Genomic DNA, 26,233 nt, shown 5'->3' on the forward strand with positions numbered 1-26,233 from the left:
CGAATAGAAACGTCTCAAAAATGAGATCGACAGGAAGTGCAAAATGGCTAAACAGGCATGGCTAGAGGACAAATGTAACGATGTAGAGGCTTATCTCACAACGGGTAACATAGATACTGCCTACAGGAAAATAAAAGAGACCTTTGGAGAAAGGAGAACCAATTGTATGAATATCAAGAGCTCCGCTAGAAACCCAGTTCTAAGCAATGAAGGGAAAGCAGAAAGGTGGAAGGAGTATATAGAGGGTCTATACAAGGGCGATGTACTTGAGGGCAATGTTATAGAAATGGAAGAGGATGTAGATGAAGATGAAATGGGAGATATGAATCTGCGTGAAGAGTTTGATACAGCACTGCAAGACCTGAGTCGAAACAGGGACCCGGGAGTAGACAACATTCCATTAGAACTACTGACGGCCTTGGGAGAACCAGTCCTGACAAAACTCTACCATCTGGTGAGCAAAATGTATGAGACAGGCGAAATACCCTCAGACTTCAAGAAGAATATAATAATTCCAATTTCAAAGAAAGCAGGCGTTGACAGATGTGAAAATTACCGAACAATCAGTTTAATAAGTCACAGCTGCAAAATACTAACGCAAATTCTTTACAGATGAATGGAAAATCTCGTAGAAGCCGACCTCGGGGAAGATCAGTTTGGATTCCGTGGCAATATGGGAACACCTGAGGCAATACTGACCCTACGACTTATCTTAGAAGCTACATTAAGGAAGGGAAAACCTACGTTTCTAGTATTTGTAGACTTAGAGTAAGCTTTTCACAATGTTGACTGGAATACTCTTTTTCAAATTTTGAAGGTGTAAGGTGTAAAATACAGGGAGCGAAAGGCTATTTACAATTTGTACAGAAACCAGATGGCAGTTAAAATAGTCGAGGGACATGAAAGGGAAGCAGTGGTTGGGAAGGGAGTGAGACAGGGTTGTAGTCTCTCCCCGATGTTGTTCAATCTGTATATTGAGCAAGCAGTAAAGGAAACAAAAGAAAAATTCAGAGTAGGTATTAAAATCCATGGAGAAGAAATAAAAACTTTGAGGTTCGCCGATGACATTGTAACTCTGTCAAAGACAGCAAAGGACTTGGAAGAAAAAGTTGAACGGAATGAATAGGGTCTTGAAAGGAGGATATAAGATGAAAATCAACAAAAGCAAAACGAGGATAATGGAAGTAGTCGAATTAAGTCGGGTGATGCTGAGGGAATTAGATTAGGAAATGAGACACTTAAAGTAGTAAAGGAGTTTTGCTATTTGGGGAGGAAAATAACTGATGATGGTCGCAGTAGAGAGGATATAAAATGTAGACAGGCAATGGCAAGGAAAGCGTTTCTGAAGAAGAGAAATTTGTTAACATCGAGTATTGATTTAAGTGCCAGGAAGTCGTTTCTGAAAGTATTTGTATGGAGTGTAACCATGTATGGAAGTGAAACATGGATGATAAATAGTTTGGACAAGAAGAGAATAGAAGCTTTCGAAATGTGGTGCTACAGAAGAATGCTGAAGATTAGACGGGTAGATTACATAACTAATGAGGAGGTATTGAATAGGATTGGGGAGAAGAGAAGTTTGTGGCACAACTTGAACAGAAGAAGGGATCGGTTTGTAGGACATGTTCTGAGGCACTAACGGATCACCAGTTTAGTATTGGAGGGCAGTGTGGAGGGTAAAAATCGTAGAGGGAGACCAAGAGATGAATAGACTAAGCAGATTCAGAAAGATGTAGGTTGCAGTAGGTGCTGGGAGATGAAGAAGCTTGCGCAGGGTAGAGTAGCAGGACTGAAGACCACAACAACAACCTGTTTAAGAGGAACAGTGTGCCCTCCCTTGAAACCTCGAGTGTTTTATTCAAAGCGATGAGGCCTGTAAACCGAGGAGATTTTTTTTCTGCATGCCACTGTGAACGACTCTGGTGTCATACTTTTCCAGTACATTGCAATCGTGAGGAGCAGACATTAAGCCTGGCACACCACAATATAGAGTGCCGCAGTGAACAAGCAGCGGAGGTCAGGAGCCGACTCCCTTCCATCACTGCAGTGACAGATGGCAGCTGCAGTGTCAGGGTGACCAGTGCTGCCAACTAAAACAGATGCCGGGTGTCCCCACAGTGTGGGGACCATCGGCAGCAGGGAGTGGCGGGAATGGCGAGACTCTCACCGGGCTGATCCCAGATGGCGCCGCCCGAGCCCGGAACGACGGTGGTCGTGTCGACGCGGTAGCTGGACGTGTGGTGCTCGTTGACGTGCCGGTTGAAGCCGCGCATCACCAGGTGCTCGGGGCCCACCGCAGGCGGCGGAACCACCTCAGGCATCAGGTTGTTCTCCTCGATGTCCCAGCGCCAGAAGTCCACTCCGGCACACGCGTCCCGCCGCTTCTCCTTCTCCTTCTCCTTATCCACATTTGGGGACATTATCTCCAGCACGTACCAGCGGCCCAAGACCTAGAAAAAAGCAAACGTTAGGGAATAATTTATGCTGTATTTCATTACAAGACCAGGATGTGTGTCGGCTATGAGAACAATATGATGGAACTATGTAACAGACAAGCTGAGTACCTGGCTTTGCCTTCTACATCTACATGATTACTCTGCAAATTCACATTTAAGTGCTTGGCAGAGGGTTCATCGAACCACAATCATACTATCTCTCTACCATTCCACTCTCGAACAGCGCGCGGGAAAAGCGAATACCTAAACCTTTCTGTTGGAGCTCTGATTTCTCTTATTTTATTTTGATGATCATTCCTACCTATGTAGGTTGGGCTCAACAAAATATTTTCGCATTCGGAAGAGAAAGTTGGTGACTGAAATTTCGTAAATAGATCTCGCCGCGACGAAAAATGTCTTTGCTTTAATGACTTCCATTCCAACTCGCCTATCATATCTTACGTGATAATACAAAACGGGCTGCCCTTTTTTGCACTCTTTCGATGGCCTCCGTCAATCCCACCTGGTAATGAGTGTAGTGTAAGCTGTCTCTTTAGTGGACTTGTTGCATCTTCTAAGTGTTCTGCCAATGAAACGCAACCTTTGGCTCGCCTTCCCCACAATATTATCTATGTGGTCTTTCCAACTGAAGTTGTTCGTAATTTTAACCCCCAAGTCCTTAGTTGAATTGACAGCCTTCAGAATTGTACTGTTTATCGAGTAATCGAATTCCAACGGACTTCTTTTGGAACTCATGTGGATCACCTCACACTTTTCGTTATTTAGCGTCAACTGTCACCTGCCACACCATACAGTAATCTTTTCTAAATCGCTTTGCAACTGATACTGGTCTTCGGATGACCTTACTAGACGGTATAGTACAGCATCGTCTGCGAACAACCTAAGAGAACTGCTCAGATTGTCACCCAGGTCATTTATATATATCAGGAACAGCAGAGGTCCCAGGACGCTTCCCTGGGGAACATCTGATATCACTTTAGTTTTACTCGATGATTTGCTGTTTATTACTACGTAGGCCAGCAGCTTGAATAGAAGTCGTTTGTGAGGAACGGTGTCAAGAGCTTTCCGGAAATCTAGAAATACGGAATCAACTTGAGATTCCCTGTCGATAGCGGCCATTACTTCGTGCGAATAAATAGTTAGCTGCGTTGCACAAGAACGATGTTTTCTGAAGCCATGCTGATTACGTATCAATAGATCGTTCCCTTCGAGGTGATTCATAATTTTTGAATACAGTATATGCTCCAAAACCCTACTGCAAACCGACGTCAATGATATACGTCTGTAGTTAGATGGATTTCTCCTACTACCCTTCTTAAACACTGGTGCGACCTGCGCAATTTTCCACTCTGTAGGTACAGAACTGTCAGTGAGCGAGCGGACGTACATGATTGCTAAGTAGGGAGCTATTGTATCTGCGTAATCTGAAAGGAACCTAATCGGTATACAATCTGGACCTGAAGCGATTTGAGTAGCTTCGCAACCCCTAAGGTATCTACTTCTAAGAAACTCATGCTAGCAGCTGTTCATGTTTCAAATTCTGGGATATTCCATTCGTCTTCCCTGGTGAAGGAATTTTGGAAAACCGCGTTCAATAACTCCGCTTTAGCGGCACAGTCGTCGGTAACAGTACCATCGGCACCTGCGCAGCGAAGGTATTGACTGCGTCTTGCCGCTTGTGTACTTTACATACGATCAGACGTATTTATTTCAGTATGTATTTATTTCAATATTCTATTAGTCTATCTCCTTCTTCACCTTCTTTCGGCTTATCTCCTCCTCTCGCTCTGTCTGTCCAACTCCTCTTCCCTCTCTCCGTCAGCCTCCTCCCTGCCTCTCTCTCTGTCTATCGCATCCTCCCCCTGTATCTTTGACCCACTCATCTCCTCCTCACCCACCCTATCTCCACCTACCCTAACTCTCTGTCCATATCCTCCTCCCTCCCCTCTTCCCATCTATCTCATCCTTCCCTCTCTCTGTCTACTACCTCCTCCCTCCTGTACTTATACATCACTTCCTCCACCTCTCTCTGTGCAGCACCACCTCTTTCCTCTCTGTCCAAATACTCTTCCTTCTCTTCCTGTACATCTCCTCCTCTCCCCACTGTGCAATTCATCCTCTCCCTCTCTTCATCTCTTCCTGTTTTCTTCCTCAACCCATTCACTCCTATTCGCTCTGTGTTTAAATCTCCTCTTCCCTTTCTCTGCCCTTTTATCTCTCCCCTTCTTTGTGTCCACCTTTTTTGTCCCCTCTCTGTCTGTCCATCTCCTCCTCCCCCTACTTTTTCTGCACTATCCCCATTCCCAGAGATTGTTGCTGTTTCTTACACCCACAATATTTCTTCCTGGCTAGTAAATATGTGTACCAAATTTGGTTTCAATCGATTCAGAGTTTTAGGAGGGGCTTTTTACCTGCAACTTGGCCACCTGAGTTCAAATGGTTCAAATGGCTCTGGGCACTATGGAACTAAACATCTGATTTCATGAGTCCCCTAAACTTAGAACTACTTAAACCTAACCAACCTAAGGACATCACGCACATCCATGCCCGAGGCAGGATTCGAACCTGCGACCGTAGCGGTCGCGCAGTCCCAGACTGTAGCGTCTAGAACCACTCGGTCACCCTGGCTGGCGCCGCATAAGTACTTGTCACACATATTTCACATACATTTAACATATTCCACTCATATTTTTGCGCATGTTTCACCTGTATCTCTAGAGATTTTTGTCCTGCAGTTTCACTTTCATGTGTCTCATTGATTACGGCTTCATCTTGACGTATCTGCCGTATAATCACATATTTTTGCTAGTACATTCAGGGCTACATGTAAATATTGTCTAAATAATCTGTTGCGAAAATAGTTATTAGTAATGAAGTAGTAAATTAAAACGCCGTGCCTGATGCGGCAGTTTTACTGCATGATCAGCGAAAAAGTAGTATGTAATAAACTGTTTTCCTTTCATCATTTTGTAGGGGTGTCAGCGAGAAGGTGTCTCGTAAAATATTATTAGTTAACCTTGTTGCAAGCCACTAGGAGCTCTGATTCTCAAATAATAGATGAATATAGTCTGGCTATTTGTGCGTCGTCAGCTTCGATACTTTTTCACGCCTATCCCTTTGAGTGGCAGGCGGTTCTCAGCCACACAGTAGTTCCCTCCAGACAGTAAGTTATACGTGTACCAAGTTCGGTTGAAACCGATCCAGTAGTTTAGCAAGAGATGTGGAACACACATACATCCACATTTATAATATATCTGGATTGCAATTAGGACGAATCCTTTATGGGGAGCAAGTGTAGTTGACAGGCTGCCTGCCTGTGTGTGAAACCTTTGTGTAAGAAAGGAGATAAGAAAATACCATCAAACTTATGTCCACTTTCAGATTTTCCAGCATCCTCAAAATTTTTAAAAAAAGGTAATATAATGCCGTGCTCTTAACTATCTCACCAGAAATAAAATATTGTCCAAGTCACAATTCGGATTTTTGAAAGGTTCCGACATTAAGAAGGCTGTCTAATTTTGGGGTAAGTTATGCATTTTTTGACTGATATTCCACGGCAAGTATTCAAAAAACATGCTTTTTGAGGTCGCCAAAACCAAACACACATGTAAATATGACACTTTTAATGATTAACTATTACCACAGTACATTATGTAAATATTTAAGCTCTTTCTACGTACCAAATCTTTGTTTCACTTCAAGGAACTTGTCCCTGCATTACTAGTGTGTTAAAAAAGAATGATAGCACAGTGTATTAAAAACAATGACGTCGCTATAAATCTGCCATACAGTAAGACTATAGCAGACTTGTAAATAAATACGGGAAATCCGAGTAGGAGCGTATTAACAGACAAGTCTTCTTTATTCGTGTCGGAAATGAACACATAACATACAAAGAAAACTATACAGTTTTCACCCAGGATTGGGCAACTTTTATAGCATTACGTGCTCCAGACGTTTAGTCCTTCATGCTACAGCTGGTTGGGCATGAGTTACATTGTCTGAAATTTACCGCATTCGCACAGTGTTGTGTTGACAGTTGGCAGTTGGAAGTTCCATTTAAGGAGATTCTCCTCTCGATCTTGCGACTTCGGTCCGCAGTCTGTTCAAGGACTTCCAGATGACCCACTTCTCCATGTGTCCAAGCGGCAGCGATTCTTGTGGTGTCATCCAGTTTGACAGGTGTTGGCATCTTTCTTTCCACTTGGTGAGTCCGGTAGCCGCAGCTGATACTAAGGGCTGTGAAGTTGTTAGGAAACTCTTCCTGGACTTCAGTCTTGGCTTGGCAGATTGATGTTCAAAGAGTGGATGTGAGGTCACTGTATTTGATTTTAGCCTCTCGATGTCAGCGGCGACCTCTCTTCTGATGTCACATGGAGCAATCCGTAAAAACAAAAAATAAAAAAAAACGTGCAAAACACATCACTAAATTGAGCTCTGCATAATTTCCTCCATTTGTGATGTTACCGCTGGTCTAGGATAGAGAGCACATGTCTGATGACGTCCTAAACGAAGAAACAGGAGTCTATAGCGAAGAGATAGGGATCTAAAATTTATTTTTTCCTTGAGTCATCATTCTTCTGACTGGTTTGATGCAGCCCAACACAAATTTCTCTCACGTGCCGACCTCTTGATATCAGAGAAGTACTTGCAACCTACGTCCTCCACTGTTGGCTGGATGTATTCCATTCTCGGTCTCCGTCCATAGATTTTGCGCTCCGCAGCTCCCTCTAGTACAAAGTAAATTAGCCCCTGATAAGATTTTCACTCTGCAGCGGAGTGTGCGCTGATATGAAACTTCCTGGGAGATTAAAACTGTGATCTGTGTGTCGGACCGAGACTCGAACTCGGGACCTTCGGGGCATGAGTCATGCTTAGGTAGCTCAGTTGGTAGAGCACTTGCCCGCGAAAGGCAAAAGTCCCGAGTTCGAGTCTCGGTCCGACACACAGTTTTAATCTGCCAGGAAGTTTCATAGCCCTTGATATCTTAACGGACGTCCTGTCATCCAGTCCCTTCCTCGCCGATTCTGCAGAGAACCTCCTCATTCTTTACCGAACCAATCCATCCAATTTTTAGCATTTTTCTGTAACACGTCTCAAATGCTTCAATTCTTTTCTGTTCCGGTTTTCTCACACTCCATATTTTACTACCCTACAATGCTGTGCTCCAGACGATCAGTCTCAGAAATTTCTTCCTCAAATTAAGGCCTCTGTTTTATATCACTGATGATGATGAAGTCCCATACTCCTTCATAATAGAGCATAGGGGAATGATGCGGGACACCCACACCGCCGTACTAGACAAGGTCCAAATGGACGTGGTTCGTCATTGCCTTTCTACGACCGTACTGGGGATGAATGATGATGGTGAAGACGAGACACCCACACCCAGTCATCTTGTGGCCGGGAATCGAACCCGGGACCCCGTGCTCGGGAAGTGAGAACGCTACTGCAAGACCACAAGCGGCGGACTTTATATTACTGGACTTCTCTTGGCCACAAATGCCCCCATTGCCAATGCCAGTCGGATTTTTGTTCCTCCTTTCTCCGTTTATCGTCGGTTGTTTTGCTGGCTAGGTATCAGAATTCCTTAACTTTGTCTACTTCGTGATCCCTAATTCTGATGTTAAGTTCTCGTTGCTCTCTTTTCTACTACTTCTCATTACTTTGGGCTTTATTCGTGTTACTTTCAGTCCATATCCTGTATGCATTAGACTGTTCATTGCAACACCGGATCTCGTAAATCTTATTCACTTTCGCCGAATATAGCAATGTCATCAATGGGGCGAAAATTATTGAACTATGTGAAAAAAAAGTAAATTAGTTTCAAACCACGGAGTGCACTTGTAAGTAGGATGTTTAGGTTTTTTGTAATTGGTAACGCCGCCGGTGTGCAGTCTGTGGCTGTTTGGCATTGTTGTAAAACTCGCCATTGTAGTGTGGGGCAGCGGCAGCTGGATGCTAACAGCGCGTAGCGTTGCGCAGTTGGAGGTGAGCCGCCAGCAGTGGTGGACGTGGGGAGAGAGATGGCGGAGTTTTGAAATTTGTAAGACTGGATGTCATGAACTGATATATATATTATGACTATAAAGGTAAATACATTGTTTGTTCCCTATTAAAATGTGCTAATAGTAAACTGCAGTGTAAGTAAGCTGTTTAGGTTTTTTTATTGGTAACGCAGCCGCCACGTAGCGCTCTGTATAAAAATCACTGGCTGTGCCGTGCGCAGTCTGTGGCTAGTTTGCATTGTTGTCTGCCATTGTAGTGTTGAGCAGCGGCAGCTGGATGCTAACAGCGCGTAGCGTTGCGCAGTTGGAGGTGAGCCGCCAGCAGTGGTGGACGTGGGGAGAGAGATGGCGGAGTTTTGTAATTTGTAAGAATTGGTGTCATGAACTGCTATATATATTATGACTAGTGAGGTTTTGAAATTATTGCTGAAAGCTATGACGTTTTTGAGATTTGACTGAGGTGTTATGATGTTATTATTACGACGACGATGTGAATTATGCTGCTGAGGTATGTTTAAGCTGATGCTATGAGTTATTTGGTTATGCTACATATCTGTTATGATGAAATATTGAAGAAGTGTCGACGAATATGTATATGTATAATAAGGTAAGGAATAATGAGTAGTGGTTAGGGACTCTGATTTGTGGAAAAGGTTGTTGGAAACCAAGAATCGTACTTTAAGAGCTATGAAATGTATGTAAATGGGTGAATGTATTACAATGCCGACGAAAATTTTTTGGACACTGTTATATCAATAGGATTTTGTTTCTACAGATGTGTAACACAGATTCTTGACCTGTAAAATTTTTTATATGAGACTGCCACTGTAGCGGAAACTGGTGTCGTAAATATTTCGGTAAGAAAAGTTAAGTGACCACCTGCACGTAATGCGGCGTGGGCACCCAGCTGGGCGACAGCCACCTGGAAACAAGCCATTAGTGTGTGCCTTTCAGAGGCACAGGTAAAAAAAAAAAAAAAAAAGGGGACCATTATGCTCGCTATTGACATTTCTTTGTAGAAAGCGTCGCAAATACGACACGCTCAAACCTGAAAACATATGATTATACTGTGGAGCTCTTAATTTATGATATTTACTAAAATGCCTAATGAAACGATGAGAAACATTACACGGCTATTGTCTTGCTAGTTGAGAGAAATGCCATATGGATTGCTTTATATATTTATTTACTCATTTTGTTTAATATCTAGTTTCTATCTGCACTGCAGCATTGGTTAAAATACAATTTAATAGATGTACTAATATAGTTATTTTATGCCTACAGATGCAGTAAATAATAATTTTACGATGTACTTAAAAAAACGAAGGAGCACAAAAAGACTTCCCTTCACAGGAACTGCATACATAATTTTCTTTTCAAGTACTTGGTAATTTTTATGGTAGGATAACTTCTTGTGGTGCACCACTTTAATGACATAGATATTAATATGTGAATAGACATTTCCCTTTTCTGCATTGTTGTCTTTACTGTAATATTTTTTCTGCTTGAGCTTTGTCCTGTTTAGTTATAAGCTATTGCATTTGTTGCTGCTGTGTACCAGGCGTAATGTTACTGAATTTGACTTTGTATTACTCTGTTAAGCCAGTTTTACTAGGGATTTGTTTCTCTTGTTTGCTGCACAGCGCCTTATATTAGTTGTAATATTGCAATTGCTTTACCAATTTCCATTTTTTTGGGACATTGCTGTTTGTATTAATTTGTTTTGTGCTGCTGCTTTGCCTCGTCCCTTAGTTTAGCATCTGAGCTCAGTAGATTTAAGTTAGCTTAAGATGGGGTAGGCCATATAAGAGAACGAGTTGCGATGAATTGGAAGAAATGCATTGAGAAGCTATAAGAAAATGATTTGGCCAAAAAAGTAGTGTACAGTGGAGAAAAACTATTTTTGAAAGAGGATGTGAGCAAAATACAAAAAGCATGCTTGGATAGGATATTTTTGGTAGAAACAAATGTTGAGATATGACGAAAGATCTACAGAATGAAGTTTTGGGGTAGACTGCAGTACCAAATGTTACACTGAAAACAAATCCTGCCGTTTCCTCTTGTGTTAACCCACTATGTGTTTGTATACCCTTGGGTATTTGTGTTCTTCCTGCGTTTATGTGTTTATCTGATGAGAGTTACATAGTAGAATTTTTATGATAGTGTGTTATTTACTTTGTAAAGATGTTTAGACATTATTTATCTGTTCTGTTTTATTGCTCATGTGTGAAGTTGATGTTTCAAAAGTTATTCTGATCTTTTATGTATGTACTTATGTCATAATTTTTGTAACACTGATGTATTTCCTATTTCGATTCTTTTGTAAAGCCTGTACTACTACAAATGTTATCTGTATTGTTTTGTTCTTTAATGATATATTTTGTACCTTTGTTATTGTATTCTTATGTTATAAAATTGTAATTGACACCAGCTCATCAAATTAAGTAACTTGTAAATCACATTTCACTGCACACGTTTCTGTTGGTCATAGTATATGGACAATATATGAGAAGTAGGGACTGATAGTGTTTGCACGTGTGTTAATAATTCTGTAAGGGACTGGATAACAGCATTGCTGGTTGTAAGAACATTTCAAAAACAATTTTTGTGAGTGCACAAGTGGTGGTTATGGACTTGCTATATTATCCGCAAGACTCTTCAATGGTGATTGTGCACCTGCACAGTCAAACAGATGGCTGCTGGCCATCTCTACAAGGACTACAGTGGGTCTACACCTTTGATGACCCACCAATACCATTATTTCTACAAGGACTGCAGTGGGTCTGCACCTCTGGTGGCCCACCAATAGTAATCTCTACCAGGACTACAGTGGGTCTGCTCTGTGATGACCTACCTACCGATAGTCTTCAACGTCGACTGACTCTGCTGTGGCCCATTACCTGTCTGCATGTCAAGAGTCAGCACTGTCTTTCGCTGGAAGGACAACACTACTTCTTCAAGACTGCTTAGAAATCCACTACTTCCAAGTGCAATTTCTTTTATTGCTCAGACTTTGAAAAAAACACTGCAATTTTACTATGATGAACGATCAGGACTGTCTTTATGGACTGTGAGAGAATTTTAGCTTCTGACCAACATTGTATCAATAAGTGTGTGCATTTGATATCTTTGTTATAGTAATTATGAAAAATTTTATCAAATCATTATTGGCCACTGCCCAAAACAATTTGTAAAAATTTTTTGTGGGGAGCATGGGGGCTATGTAAGTAGGCTGTTTAAGTTTTTTTTATTGGTAACGCCGCCGCCACGTAGCGCTCTGTATGAAAATCACTGGCTGTGCCGTGTGCAGTCTATGGCTGATTGGCATTGTTGTAATACTTGCCATTGTAGTGTTGGGCAGCGGCAGCTGGAAGCTAACAGTGCGTAGCGTTGCACAGTTGGAGGTGAGCCGCCAGCAGTGGTGGACGTGGGGAGAGAGATGGCGGAGTTTTGTAATTTGTAAGACTGGATGTCATGAACTACCATATATATTTTGACTATTAAGGTAAATACACTGTTTGTTCTCTATTAAAATCTTTCATTTGCTAACTATACTTATCAGTAGTTAGTGACTTCCGTAGTTTGAATCTTTTATTTAGTTGGCAGTAGTGGCGCTCGCTGTATTGCAGTATCTTGAGTAACGAAGATTTTTGTGAGGTAAGTGATTTGTGAAATGTATAGGTTAATGTTAGTCAGGACCATTCTTTCATAGGGATTTTTGGAAGTCAGATTGCGTTGCGCTAAAAATATTGTGTGTCAGTTTAAGCACAGTCTTGTATAATTGTTCTAAGGGGACGTTTCATATAGACCAGTCTTGTATAAATTTTACAAAGGGGACGTTTCACACTCACTTCATTCGACATGTAAACGTCGCTGCAGATATTCAGATTTAGGTTATGACATGTTCGATATGCCTGCCATCATTGTCGATGATATGGCGCAGGCGAATAGCGAAATTCTGCATGACTCGCTGAAGTTTTGGATGCTGTCTATGACTGAATGGCTGTTTTCAGCTCAGCAAAAGTTTTGGAATTATTGCTGTACACCTTGTCTTTAATATAGCCCGATAACAAAGAGTCACGTGTCTTCAGATCCGGAGAATATGGTAGCTCATCGGCGGTACCCCAGAGATAGAATGCGGTCTCCAGAGTGTTCCTCCAGGACATTACTTTCCAGGTTCGATGGGGCTGAGTTCCGTCCTGTATGAACCACATCTTCTTGAAATTAGGGTCAGTTGGACAATGGGGATGAAATTATCTTCCAAAAACTTCACGTAACGTTCGGTAGTCACTGTGACACCAAGGAATACCGCACCAATTTTTGCGTAACTGGACACTGCACGCCACATAGTTACATGTTGTGGGTGAAGAGACTTCTCGGTCTTCTCAATCGCGAAATGCGGATTCTCAGCCCCCAAATGCGCCAGTTTTGCTTACTGCCGAACCCATCCAAATGAAAGTGGGCTTCGTCGCTAAACCAAACCATACAGCGCATACTAATTCCCATCATGCCCCATGGCCAACCGTGCGGTTTGAACGACCTGACGCAATGCGTTCAGAAGTTATGACGATTTTTTTTAATATAGTTCAATAATTGTCACCCTGGGTCTTTGATATCCTTTCACAAAATGGTTCAAATGGCTGTAGGCACTATAGGACTATGGCAGCTGAGTTCAACAGTCCCCTAAACTTAGAACTACTTAAACGTAACTAACCTAATGGCATCACACACATCCATGCCCGAGGCAGGATTCGAACCTGCGACCGTAGCAGCCGTGTGGTTCCGGACTGAAGAGCTTAGAACCGCTCGGCCACCGCTGCCGGCTGTCCTTTCACCTTACACTTGAATTCCACTCTTCAAGCTTTCTTTTATTTCAGTCATTGGTTCTTCGATGTATAGATTGAACAGCAGGGATGAATGACTACATCCTTTGCATAGACCGTTTTAAATCCGAACACTTCGTTCTTGCTCATCCGGTCTTATTCTCCCCTCTTGATTCTTGTGCATATCGTCTTCATCCGTCTTTCCTATGGAACATCCCTGTTTTTCTCAGAATTTCAAACATAATATCCCAGTTTAATTTGTCGAAAGCATTTTCTAGGCCGACATATCCTATGAAAGTGTCTACCTTTCTCTTCAGTCTTGCTTCCATTATCAACCGCTATATGAGAACTGCCACTCTGGAGCCTTTTGCTTTACTAAAGCCAAAGTGATCGTCATCCACCAGATTCTAAATTTTCTTTTCCATTATTCTGTATATTAATTGTGAGCATCTTGCATATATCAGCTTGTGGTGTTATTCTCACAGTTGCCGACTCTTGCTATCTTCGGAATTGCGTGGATGTTTTTTCCGAAAGTCTGATGATATATCGGAAGTCACGACCATTCTACACACCAACGTCGATGGTCTTTTGCCCCAGTGATTTTAGAAATTCCTATGGAATGTTATCTACCCCTTCTGCCTTATTTGTTATTATGTTATTCAAAGCTCTCTTAAATTCGGATTCTAATACTGGATCCCCTACCTCTTCCTGTCAACTCCCGCTTCTTCTTTCAAAGCTCTTTTAAATTCTGTGTAATACTGAATCCCATACCTCTTCCCTGCCAACACCTGTTTCTACTTCTACCTCGTCATCGGACAAGTTCTCTCTCTCAAGACGCCTTCGACGTACACTTTTTACCTATCTGTTCTCTCCTCTGCATTTAATAGTGGAATTTCCATTGCACTCTTAATGTTACCACTCTTGATTTTAATTTCACGCAAGATTGTTATAACTTTTCTATAGGCTGAGTCGGTCCTTCTCACAATCATTTCTTTTTCGATTTCTTCGCAGTTCCCATGCCGCCATTTCCCCTCTCCCCCCCCCCATCTTCCCTGCAATTCCTATTTATTTCATTCCTAATGACTTATATTCCTGTATACCTTAATTTGCCTCATCATTTTTATACTTCCTTCCTTCGTCGATCAACTGACTTAGTTCTTCTGTTACCCATGTTTTCCTCGCAGTTTCTCCATGTTTTTCTTTCCATCTTCTATGTCTGCCCTTTTTGGAGACGTTAATTCCTCTTCAATTGAACTGCCTGTCGCGCTGTATCGACGTATCTATAGCCCCAGAGAATTTCAAGAGTCCCTCTTCATTCCTTAGAATTTCCGTATCTCATATCTTTGTGCATTAATTTTTCGTGACTAGTCTCTTAAAGTTCATCCTAGTCTTCATCACTACTGAATTATGATCAGAGTCTGTATCTGCTTCTAGTCACCCCTTACAATCCTGTATCTGATTTCGAAATCTCTGACTGACCATGATGTAATCTAACTGAAATCTAATCGTATTTCCCGACTTTTTCCAAGTATATCTTCTCCTCTCATGATACAAGAACAGAGTATTCGGTATAACTGGCTGAAATTTATTGCAAAATTCAATTAGTCATATTCCTCTCTGATTTCTACTACCAAGCCCATATTCGTCCGCAAGCCCTTCTTCTGCTCCTTCCCCTACAACTGCATTCAATCCCCCATGGCTACTTTCATCTCCCTTTACGTACTGTATTACCCTTTCAATATCCTCATACAGTTTTTCGGTCTCTTCATCTTCTGCCTGCGACGTCGACATGTATACCTCAACTATCGTCGTCGATGTTAGTTTGCTGTAGATTCTAATGAGAGCGACCCTATCATTCAACTGTTCAGTCTCTGCCCTACCTTGCTGTCCATAATGAATCCTACTCCCGTTGTGCCATTTTCTGCTGCTGTTGATATTATCCTACACTCATTTTACCAGAAATCCTTATCTTCTTTCCATTTTACTTCACGACCCCCAACTACACTCCTGGAAATGGAAAAAAGAACACATTGACACCGGTGTGTCAGACCCACCATACTTGCTCCGGACACTGCGAGAGGGCTGTACAAGCAATGATCACACGCACGGCACAGAGCACACACCAGGAACCGCGGTGTTGGCCGTCGAATGGCGCTAGCTGCGCAGCATTTGTGCACCGCCGCCGTCAGTGTCAGCCAGTTTGCCGTGGCATACGGAGCTCCATCGCAGTCTTTAACACTGGTAGCATGCCGCAACAGCGTGGACGTGAACCGTATGTGCAGATGACGGACTTTGAGTGAGGGCGTATAGTGGGCATGCGGGAGGCCGGGTGGACGTACAGCCGAATTGCTCAACACGTGGGGTGTGAGGTCTCCACAGTACATCGATGTTGTCGCCAGTGGTCGGCGGAAGGTGCACGTGCCCGTCGACCTGGGACCGGACCGCAGCGACGCACGGATGCTCGCCAAGACCGTAGGATCCTACGCAGTGCCGTAGGGGACCGCACCGCCACTTCCCAGCAAATTAGGGACACTGTTGCTCCTGGGGTATCGGCGAGGACCATTCGCAACCGTCTCCATGAAGCTGGGCTACGGTCCCGCACACCGTTAGGCCGTCTTCCGCTCACGCCCCAACATCGTGCAGCCCGCCTACAGTGGTGTTGCGACAGGCGTGAATGGAGGGACGAATGGAGACGTGTCGTCTTCAGCGATGAGAGTCGCTTCTGCCTTGGTGCCAATGATGGTCGTATGCGTGTTTGGCGCCGTGCAGGTAAGCGCCACAATCAGGACTGCATACGACCGAGGCACACAGGGCCAACACCCGGCATCATGGTGTGGGGAGCGATCTCCTACACCTCTGGTGATCGTCGAGGGGACCCTGAATAGTGCACGGTACATCCAAACCGTCATCGAACCCATCGTTCTACCATTCCTAGACCGGCAAGGGAACTTGCTGTTCCAACAGGACAATGCACGTCCGCATGTATCCCGTGCCACCCAACGTGCTCTAGAAGGTGTAAGTCAACTACCCTGGCCAGCAAGATCTCCGGATCTGTCTCCCATTGAGCATGTTTGGGACTGGATGAAGCGTCGTCTCACGCGGTCTGCACGTCCAGCACGAACGCTGGTCCAACTGAGGCGCCAGGTGGAAATGGCATGGCAAGCCGTTCCACAGGACTACATCCAGCATCTCTACGATCGTCTCCATGGGAAAATAGCAGCCTGCATTGCTGCGAAAGGTGGATATGCACTGTACTAGTGCCGACATTGTGCATGCTCTGTTGCCTGTGTCTATGTGCCTGTGGTTCTGTCAGTGTGATCATGTGATGTATCTGACCCCAGGAATGTGTCAATAAAGTTTCCCCTTCCTGGGACAATGAATTCACGGTGTTCTTATTTCAATTTCCAGGAGTGTATATCTAAACTGCGCTTTAGAATTTCCCTTTTCGGATTTTATAGATTCCTTAACTAGTTCATATCTTCGACGTTTCACGCCCCGATTCGTAGGACGCTATCCTTTCGTCCGTTTTTCAATATTTTTCTCGTGGTAACATACCCAAAGATCCGAATGGGGCACTAGCTCGGAATCTCTTGTGCTGTGGAGAGATCATAATGACATTTTTTCAGTTCTTCAAAATCGCATTTCCTTCTGCATCCTCATGTATCATAGCTGGTACTTCGGACTTTTAGGGGCTGTTTCCCACGCCGAGGGCAATTGAGAGACCTGAACCTTTGTCAGTTCGTCGGCCCTCTTTTGACAAGGCCATTGGCAGAACGAGAGTGACCTCTTATGCCGTGAGTCTTCGGTGTCATTGCTGCTGATTACTCAAAATACATACAGTTACAAGATCGGAATCCAGGACGTTTTGATTACTGATCAAAGACGCTACTCTTAGACCGCAAGTGAACCACCAACCAAGTCTTGAGATGACGATCAGCTTGACTTTAGTAATGGTAAACGTACCGAAGGAAGTACTCAGTTCGAAGCCGGACTGATCACTGACAGCAATACTACAGAGATTCCAGACCGAACAGACGTCTGGAGACGCCCCAGGCAGCGGCGGGATACAGCCAGATAACGAGGGGTGGCAGCCTGGACTGCCATTTCTTTTGGTAGGTGGACCACTTTACCAGTCATCCGTGGCACCTTCACAGCACAGCGGTCCGTCGACGATATTGGCTCTGAGCACTATGGGACTTAACATCTGAGGTCATCAGCACCTAGAACTTAGAACTGCTTAAACCTAACTAACCTAAGGACATCACACACATCCATGCCCAAGGCAGGATTCGAACCTGCGACCGCAGCGGTCGCGCGGATTCAGACTGAAGCGCCTAGAACCGCTCGGCCACCACGGCCGGCTCGACGATATTCTACGGCCCGTTTCGCTTACTTTCATGGCAAGCTATCCTCAGCTTACATTTAAACAAGACAATTCCCACCCGCTCACGGTGAGAGTTTCTACCGGTTGCCTTCGTTCTTGCCAAACCATATCTTGGTGTCTCCACAATTGAGAAAGATTGGAGCATTAGGACAGCGCTCTCCAAACAGCTCGTGATTTTGACGATATAACTGACCAGCTGGTCAGAATGAGACATCCAACCAGTCTGTCCCTCAGTGCCAACCCGAATAACTGTTTGCATAAGTACCAGACGTGAATCAACGTGTTATTGACTTCCTCAGTTTGTGAAGCTTTTTCTCTTGAATAAATCATCGAATTTTTCTGAATTTCTAATCACTTGTTTTGTATATCTGTGTAACATCTCTCTGTTTCCATTCAATTCGTATAATGTCTTCGTGGTGCTTTGTTTATTTTATTTTAGAGTGTATATACGAGGGTTGGAACTTTAATAGTGATCACTATTTATTTACAGCTCGTGCAAAACAGATACGTGTTTCAAAGTTGTACTGACCTTCAAAGTAGCCACCAGCATTGTGTATAACCCGTTGCCAGCGATGTGGAAGTCGTAGGATACTCTCAGCTGTGCCGGTTTCGAGCGGCGCGATCTATTGCTCGACGAATTTGTAGCAGATCTCAAGCGAATGCCGTGAAGTGTTTCCTTCAGTTACTGACTTGTTTGACTGATGGGTCTGCTAAGTTCTATACCACCTACTGCACTCCCCTGACTTAAGCCCTCGTGAGTCCAACTCGATTTCTAAACTGAAGGAAACACTTCACGGCATTCGCTTCAGAACTGCTTTAAATTCGTCGGGCAATAGACCGCGCCGCTCGAACTGTCAACACAACTGGCACTGCTGAGAGTATCCTACGACTTCCACGTCGCTGGCAACGGGTTATACACAATGCTGGTGACTACTTTGAAGGTCTGTAAAACTTTGAAGCACGTGTCTGTTTTGTACGCTCTGTATGTAAATAGTTGCCAGTATTAAAGTTCCATCCCCTCCTAACTACATCCAGGATATTCTGATTCCACTTTTCGTTCGTAGATGTTGATTTTTTCTTACAGGAATTGAGATAGCAGGGGAAGAGTGTTTGAAGTCTTACTGTTCATGTCGCATATTTATGTCCTGTCCGGCAATATTAGGTGCTGGACATATATTCAGTCAGGTCTTGATAACACTTCAAATTTGTGCAAATATTGGTAATTTGTTTTGAATGTTCAGCAGTCTAAAATTTTGCACTTCACAAAATGAAAAAAATGTAATATTCTGTGACTACAATACCGGTCAGTCACAGTTGGATTTATGGAACTCATACAAATAGCTGGGCGTAAGAATTTGTCGGTGCGTTAAGTGGAATGATGAGGTAGGTCCGCAGGTAACTACGATTCATCGGTGGGAAGCTTAGATATGGGAATCAATCTGGAAAAGAGAGTGGATACAAAACACTTGTGCGTCGCCTGGCAGAAAATTGCTCAAGTGTGTGAGACCCATACCAAAGATGACTGAGAGGGGGTATTAAACGGACACAAAGAAGGGCAACTCGGTTGGTCACAGATTTATTTGAGCCAGGTGGAGCGTCACGGAGACGCTGAAATCCTGAAGTTGCAGCTCCCGGAAGACAGACATTCCGCATCCCGCAAAATTGTGCTTACCAAATACGAAAATACGAAGACATAGACTTTCAAAGATAAAGGAAGATTAATAAACATTACATGAGAAATATGGGCCCCAAACACCGAACTAAATCAATAAAATCCAAAATACGCTTTGCCTACATCGGCAAAGCATAATTTCTCAGTGTGAGTTAACTGATTGATTTCTAAGTTTGGGGTCCCATGTTTCTCATGTCATGTTTGTTTATCTTCCTTTATTTCTCAAAGACTATGTCTTTGTATTTTCGAGTTTCGAAGGTGAAACACTTATAATCATATTGACTAATATGTTTCCACATACCAATTTTCAGCAGAGAATCTTGATCTTATCAGAATATAAATCTGTTAATAACCCACTATAATTTATTGTTCCTAAAACTAATTTATTATTCAAACTTGAGAACATGCCATTATTATTCTACACAAACTGTTCTACACAAACGTTATCTGTGAAGAAATATCGATATGAATGATACCCTATGATCTATCGAACAAACCTTCTGTATCTCTGATAACTGTTGCTTGTTACTAGCAGTAGTTGGCAGTGAGCAGTGAAAGAGCGAAGTCGTAATATAACTGTGTTGATGATTGGACGTGCTGAGGTAAGACTGTATGTAACTTATCTGCAATGCAATGTGAAATATGTTGTCGGTGTTTGAAGAAATGTGAAACATTGTTCTGTGTTTATTCAAGAGTGAGAAAATGTATACAATAGTGATTTCAACTGTGTTTCATTTTATATCTGATTACAGTATTCTCAGAACACGACCCAGAAGGCCTTTTTGTAGACGACTGAATTGCGACAATATACTGAGTCCAAGAAGAAGGTTAGTATATTATTCTTAAACACATTCAAGATCAAGGCATCCTCTCGACGAAATCGTATCGCGTTTATTTTCAGGACAATGAGCTATATCAATTACTACGGCAAGAAATTAAAGATTATTACTATTTTCAACAATTAACTTTCACAACGTACAGTGTTAACGTAATAGATCTAGCGCCTGTGCGCTGGGAATTGATGTAACCAGTTCTGCATCATATGTGCACAGAAAGATTTTTCGTGATTGTTGTATTATTACAATAATTATTCAACAATATTCTAATTATGCCGCAGGACAGGGCGGCTTCAGAAGATGCAAATATAAGACAAATTTTCTGGAATATCCATTTAAAAAATAATAAATGAACTTAAACTCTAATATATCATATATATGCGCTTTCGCAATAATTCGTCCTCTAATAATAATAGATCAAGTAGACTATTGATGGCAAGTGTACAATACAATATTCACTCCGTAGCCGAAACAATGTGTCTTTCATGTGCAGTCAGCATTCAGATGTCAAAATATTCATTGGTAAAAATCTCTTTATAAAAAGAGATAAAGTAGACAATTACTGAACAGTTCCTAGCTGCTTGTGGTTCGAAAATTTTTACGGGGGCAGTTTGTAAAAGTGTAGTAGCACATGTTACCAAACAGTTTGATAGACTTGCAGTTTTGACTTTACAACAAGGACATCAACAAAACGTTCCGGTTCTTCTTTTGACTGCAAAGTACTTGCAGAGCCAAAGGTGTCAAGGACAGTAGGTATTTTGTTTGGTTTAACAAAAGCGTTTGAGTGTGATACACGTTTTCTTAGGCTGCAACCCTGTGGAATTTGAGAAAAAGCCGTACAATGGTTAATTCCCAAAACAAAAAAGCAAGGTACAGTGTTTTGATCCCCAGTTTCAATAAACAGGAAACGATCTGAATCTGAATGGGATAGCTTAATGTTTTGCTTCTGTCGGTTTTATTATTGTTTACCAACGTTTTGCTGCTAAACAAGGCACTTTATTAAAAACAAAAATTGTATAAGCAGAAGGCACTATTAGCAGGGGGTAAAAATGTAATTGTCAAAGATATAGAATGCAGTGTTAATGATTCAGCAGACAGGGTAGTGGGCAACATCAGCTAGTCACGTAACAGCTAACAGATCGAAGGTTAATTGCAATGCAGTGTAAACATTTTCCGTTTCTGAAATATTTAACTCTTTCTCAAAGTTTAATGTGACCTGGGGAATTACTCGTTTCATGACCAACTAGGCGTGGTTCACATAGCCTCAAGAATCGTGATGTTTGAAAAAAAATAAAAACAACACGTTGCAACAGTCACAACTGTCATCAGGTATACAGATATCACATAATTAAATTCACTACTGTGATCAAAATATAAAACATACGTTCATGTAATACAGGGAGCCTTGATTTAATGAATGTTTCATATTTTGATCGCACGAGTGCGCTTTAATGAAGTGACATAAAGTGCTAGGTACGGGATGATGACAGTTTTTAAACGCACTGTTGTGTAAGATGAAAGTTATTTTACACTGAAGTTGATTGCTGTGGCATCATCACCAGTTCCGTTGGGACTCATTGAGATCTCGCAACAACAGTCAACATTACAAGTGTGCGAAGCTGGTAAGCATAAATGTTTCCAGAAGTACCACCCTCTATGTAAGCATGATGATCTCAACTATTTTTACTACGCTCAGAAAGCCTGAAACAGTACACTGCAAAAATATTAAGCTGCCACCAACACAAAGATTGGTTTCCACCGATATTCACAAGCCTACTAACTGTGGTATGCTAGGCCAACTGAGAATTGCACCACTTTACATTAATTAGTCAGTAAGTTACATGTACCATAGATCATTTGAGCGATTCTCGAATCGAAATGTTGTAGAACGAGTCAGTTTATAGGATACACACACACGATCTTTGTTAACATTAATGAACACACAATTTTTTTAGCTCTACTCGTACAACCACACTAATTTTTCTTTATTTTTATTTTTTGCTGGCTATCAAATTTTAAGCTGAAATTTGCGAATGGAACATGAGTTGTCCAGGACGAATGATTTTAAATTAGTTAAAACTTGCTTAGTTATTCTTTAGACATTTTATGTTATTGAGCAAATGATCAAAAGCTTTTGTACCTACATATTGAACTCCCTTCTGAGCCACAGTTAGAACAGTGGGTAATAAAGTTCATTTTTCCCTCTACTGTTGTAGGTATAGACATCACAGTCCTCAAATTGTGACGGATGTGTTTTATTAGCGAGTATATATATTGTGACGGAGCAGTTAAAACGCCTAGCTCCTTAAAGAGCGCCTGAATGACGTCCTTGAGTGAACATCACATATTATTCTTACTGCTCGCTTCTGTGCAGTCAATACTTTCTTTTTACGTGATGTGTTACCCCAGAAAATTATTTCGTAAGACATTACTGGACGGAAATGTGCAAAGTATGTGAGCAGGTTGATACGTCTGAGTCCAGGATTATTAATTATACGAAGAGCAGAAGTAGCTCAAATTGACTGAGAAGCTCCAGGTTACGTATTCATCAATATGTATACCCAGAAATTTGGAGCATTCTACGCTATTTACTGACTCCTGCTCTTGTGCTACATCAATTGTTATTTTACAGAACTTAATGAAGTGTGTTTCTTTTCAAAACTAAGGGTGAGTCCATTTTCAGAGAACCACTTAATAATTCTCGGGAAAATATCATTTACCAACTCTTCTGTTGCTTTCTGTCTAATGGATTTTATTATAACATTAGTATCATCTGACCTAAGTACCACTATTGTTAGTTGAATGTTAACTGGAAGCTCATTGACATGTACAAAGAACAGCAGTGGACCCAAAATAGAACCCTGTGGAAGACCCTTCGTGATTATTTACTTATTTATTTTTTCTCCATTCGGTTTACGACATTATCTGTATTATTCAATACCCCCTTTTTGCATACTGTCTGTGAAGTGTGATTCAATCCTGATGTGTGTAAAGCCTTCAGTTCCATAAAACTAGAGTTCTTCTAAGAGACTAACGTAGTAACACAATCAAACGCTTTCGAAAGATCGCAAAAAACACTAACTGGCGGTAAGTTCTGTTTGATGAAGGAATGTATAAATGGTAGTGTTGATACAGACATGTTTAGCTAAGAAAGCACACTCCAGTAGCAACAATGGACTCACCGTTTCCAGGGAAACGTTAGAGACAGGCTTTATGAGACCACAGGCCCAGCCGATCTTCTTCAGCAGCTCGATGCCAGAGGGTGTCGGGGGCTCGGAGGACGCCTCGGGAGAAGTTTCGGTGCTGGTCGCGTCGACGTCGGCGTCGGTGGCGACCTCGGCGCTGTCCCCATCCTTAATGACCATTGCCGAAGCCGCTGCAGCCACCAGCAGCAGGATCAGCGATACGGCCTGGAGGTCCCGGACCCAGCAGCGGGACGTCATCTTGGCTTTGTCGTGCAGCGAGTGAGGTACAGGTGCACCGGAGTCGCGGCGTGAGGACGCAGTAATGCACTGGATGGCCCCGTTTGGACGTTTTATAGTGACCAGTTAGCGCGCAGCAAACAGCCCCCTCTAGTCGTGACCGTAACGAGAACCACTTGTCGCCAGTGCGGTGGGTGAGGGAGGAGGGAGAGGAGGGGGGGGGGGGGAAGGATTGGTAAGGAGGAGCGAGCGGGCAGGATGGACTCCTGATGGGGTCTAATGGGTCCGCGCGCGCCGGCCAGGGTCAGGGCAGTGCGCTAGTTCGCGCGCCCGCCGCCAGAGCGTGTCCAGCAGGTGCGGCAACGAATTGACGCCGCGGACGGAGCCCCTCGTCACGTGTCAGCCAGCGGGTGGCCGAAGGGGAGGGGGGGGGGGCGCGACGAGAGGGAAGCGCCCACTCAGAGCCCGCCGCTGAGTGGGAAGTGGTCGCCGACACGCGCAGCGCTGCGAATTGCATGCACGGCGCGCCGCCCTGACAAGGCCGCAGGAATCTGCGCTGATTAGGTTTGACGTTGCCGCCGCGCACCGTACCGCCCCCGCCCCCACCCTTTGTCACCCTCCCACTCCCTCCCCTCTCTTTCAGATCCCACTAGCCCTTCCCCCTGCTCAGCTAACTAACCTGTGACACCGCGGCGGACGTCAAGGGCGGATTCATATACTGCACCCTCGCTGTTGCACAACAGTCCTCGGAATCGTTTCGCGAAAGGAAGAAAACACTTCAGCATCTATTGAGCCTTCAGTCCGAAGCTGCAGCTCTACACGTTGGCCTGTTTTGTGTACGCCCCTTCGTCCTGGCGTAACTATTATAACATAACGTCCATTTGAACCTGCACTCTGTTCAGGCTTTGGTTTTCCTCTACACCAGGGGCGGGCAGGAATCCTGCACGTGTGCGGTGCAACTTGCACGCGTGCAGTTAACAGGTGTTCTGCGTGCACACAGGGGCAAGCTGGCCACCCGCTTACCTCACCTCCCCACCATACCTTCTGTCCTCTCCTTCCTTTGTAATGCGTGTTGTTTCCTAGTTTGCTTTATTGAATGATGGAATAAGGTTAGTAGGAGTGCTTGAAAGAAATCATGGTTTGAAAGAGTACCTATTAACTACGATACGTTTTATTTAATTATCATGGATGGAGTTTACAATACGTTTAATATCTGGAGCAAAATTTCTACGAACAGACAAGCGCAAACAGCTATGTAAATTTTCATCACTTATGTTTGCTCTTAACCAAGGCTTATTAATTCAGCAAATAGTGTTCCAGCTCTCGCGACATTAAGCGCCATTTTATAACTTGCACGTACCGCTGGGCTATTATTGTTGTCGTCCTGAAAAATTGAAAACAGTGCTCCATAAAATGTTAAATCAGTTAGATGAGACACATGACGAAAGAAAGTCGCAGATCTCTCGTGACAACGGCAGCTAGGACAGATGGATCTAGTATCGTCAGGTCGCTCTCCTTAAGCTCAGTCAGTTTTCCCATCCGCTCAGAATCCAACAATAAATTGTACTCGTCCTTGTGAAATTTATTATAATGGCCTTCAATACTTAAACTTCCGCTGACCAGCGAGAATACTGCCACATATTAAAAATTTCGAATTTTCACGTTTTTGCACAAAACAAATGATTCTCCCATTTTTAAAAGATAGCAAATCTCCACTTCTCCGTTTCCTTGTTTCACTCTGCATTTTCCGGTTCTTGAAATACAACGTTCACTACGCAGTGGTCGCTTCGCATCGATGCCCGCAGCTTAGCCTGGCACTACACTGCCGCAACCTGCCGGCTGTCGCCACTGCCCCATTCGACGACAGCACGCGAGCAGCACACGTGCAGCGCTGTGCGCTCAAGAGCCGCGTGCAGCGTTTGCCCGCCCCTGCTCTCCACAGTGTTACAAAAAGGTACGGCCAAACTTTCAGGAAACAATCCTCACACACAAAGAAAGAAAATATGTTATATGGACATGTGTCCGGAAACGCTTACTTTCCACGTTAGAGCTCATTTTATTACTTATCTTCAAATCACATTAATCATGGAATGGAAACACACAGCAACAGAACGTACCAGCGTGACTTCAAACACTTGGTTACAGGAAATGTTCAAAGTGTCCTCCGTTAGCGAGGATACATACATCCACCCTCCGTCGCATGGAATCCCTGATGTGCTGATGCACCCCTGGAGAATGGCGTATTGTATCACAGCCGTCCACAATACGAGCACGAAGAGTCTCTACACTTGGTACCGGTGTTGCGTAGACAAGAGCTTTCAAATGCCCCCATAAATGAAAGTCAAGAGGGTTGAGGGCAGGAGAGCGTGGAGGCCATGGAATTGGTCCGCCTCTACCAATCCATCGGTCACCGAATCTGTTGTTCAGAAGCGTACGAACACTTCGACTGAAATGTGCAGGAGCTCCATCGTGCATGAACCACCTGTTGTGTCGTACTTGTAAAGGCACATGTTCTAGCACCACAGGTAGAGTATCACGTATGAAATCATGACAACATGCTCCACTGAACGTAGGTGGAAGAACATGGGGCCCAATCAAGACATCACCAACAATGTCTGCCCAAACGTTCACA

The 26,233-nt window shown here is 43.3% G+C and overlaps 1 protein-coding gene across 2 annotated transcripts in view; it reads right to left on the bottom strand.

The window, feature by feature from the left end:
* LOC126291729 (uncharacterized) overlaps nt 1–24,156 on the bottom strand; it is a 39,121-nt gene extending 14,965 nt beyond the window's left edge. Inside the window, exons 1-2 of one of the 2 annotated variants that reach the window (XM_049985401.1) lie at nt 23,362–24,156; nt 2,168–2,450 (exon numbers count right to left, since the gene is read on the bottom strand). In XM_049985401.1, the coding sequence (XP_049841358.1) occupies nt 2,168–2,450; nt 23,362–23,622 (544 nt within the window). In that variant the 5' untranslated portion in view covers nt 23,623–24,156. The remainder of the gene's footprint in view (nt 1–2,167; nt 2,451–23,361) is intronic. The other variant, XM_049985402.1, reaches the window with a different exon arrangement.
* Between the last annotated feature and the right edge of the window lie 2,077 nt (nt 24,157–26,233).

The sequence above is a fragment of the Schistocerca gregaria genome, chromosome 9 (assembly GCF_023897955.1).
Source record: "Schistocerca gregaria isolate iqSchGreg1 chromosome 9, iqSchGreg1.2, whole genome shotgun sequence".
Classification (NCBI taxonomy): Eukaryota; Metazoa; Arthropoda; class Insecta; order Orthoptera; family Acrididae; genus Schistocerca; species Schistocerca gregaria.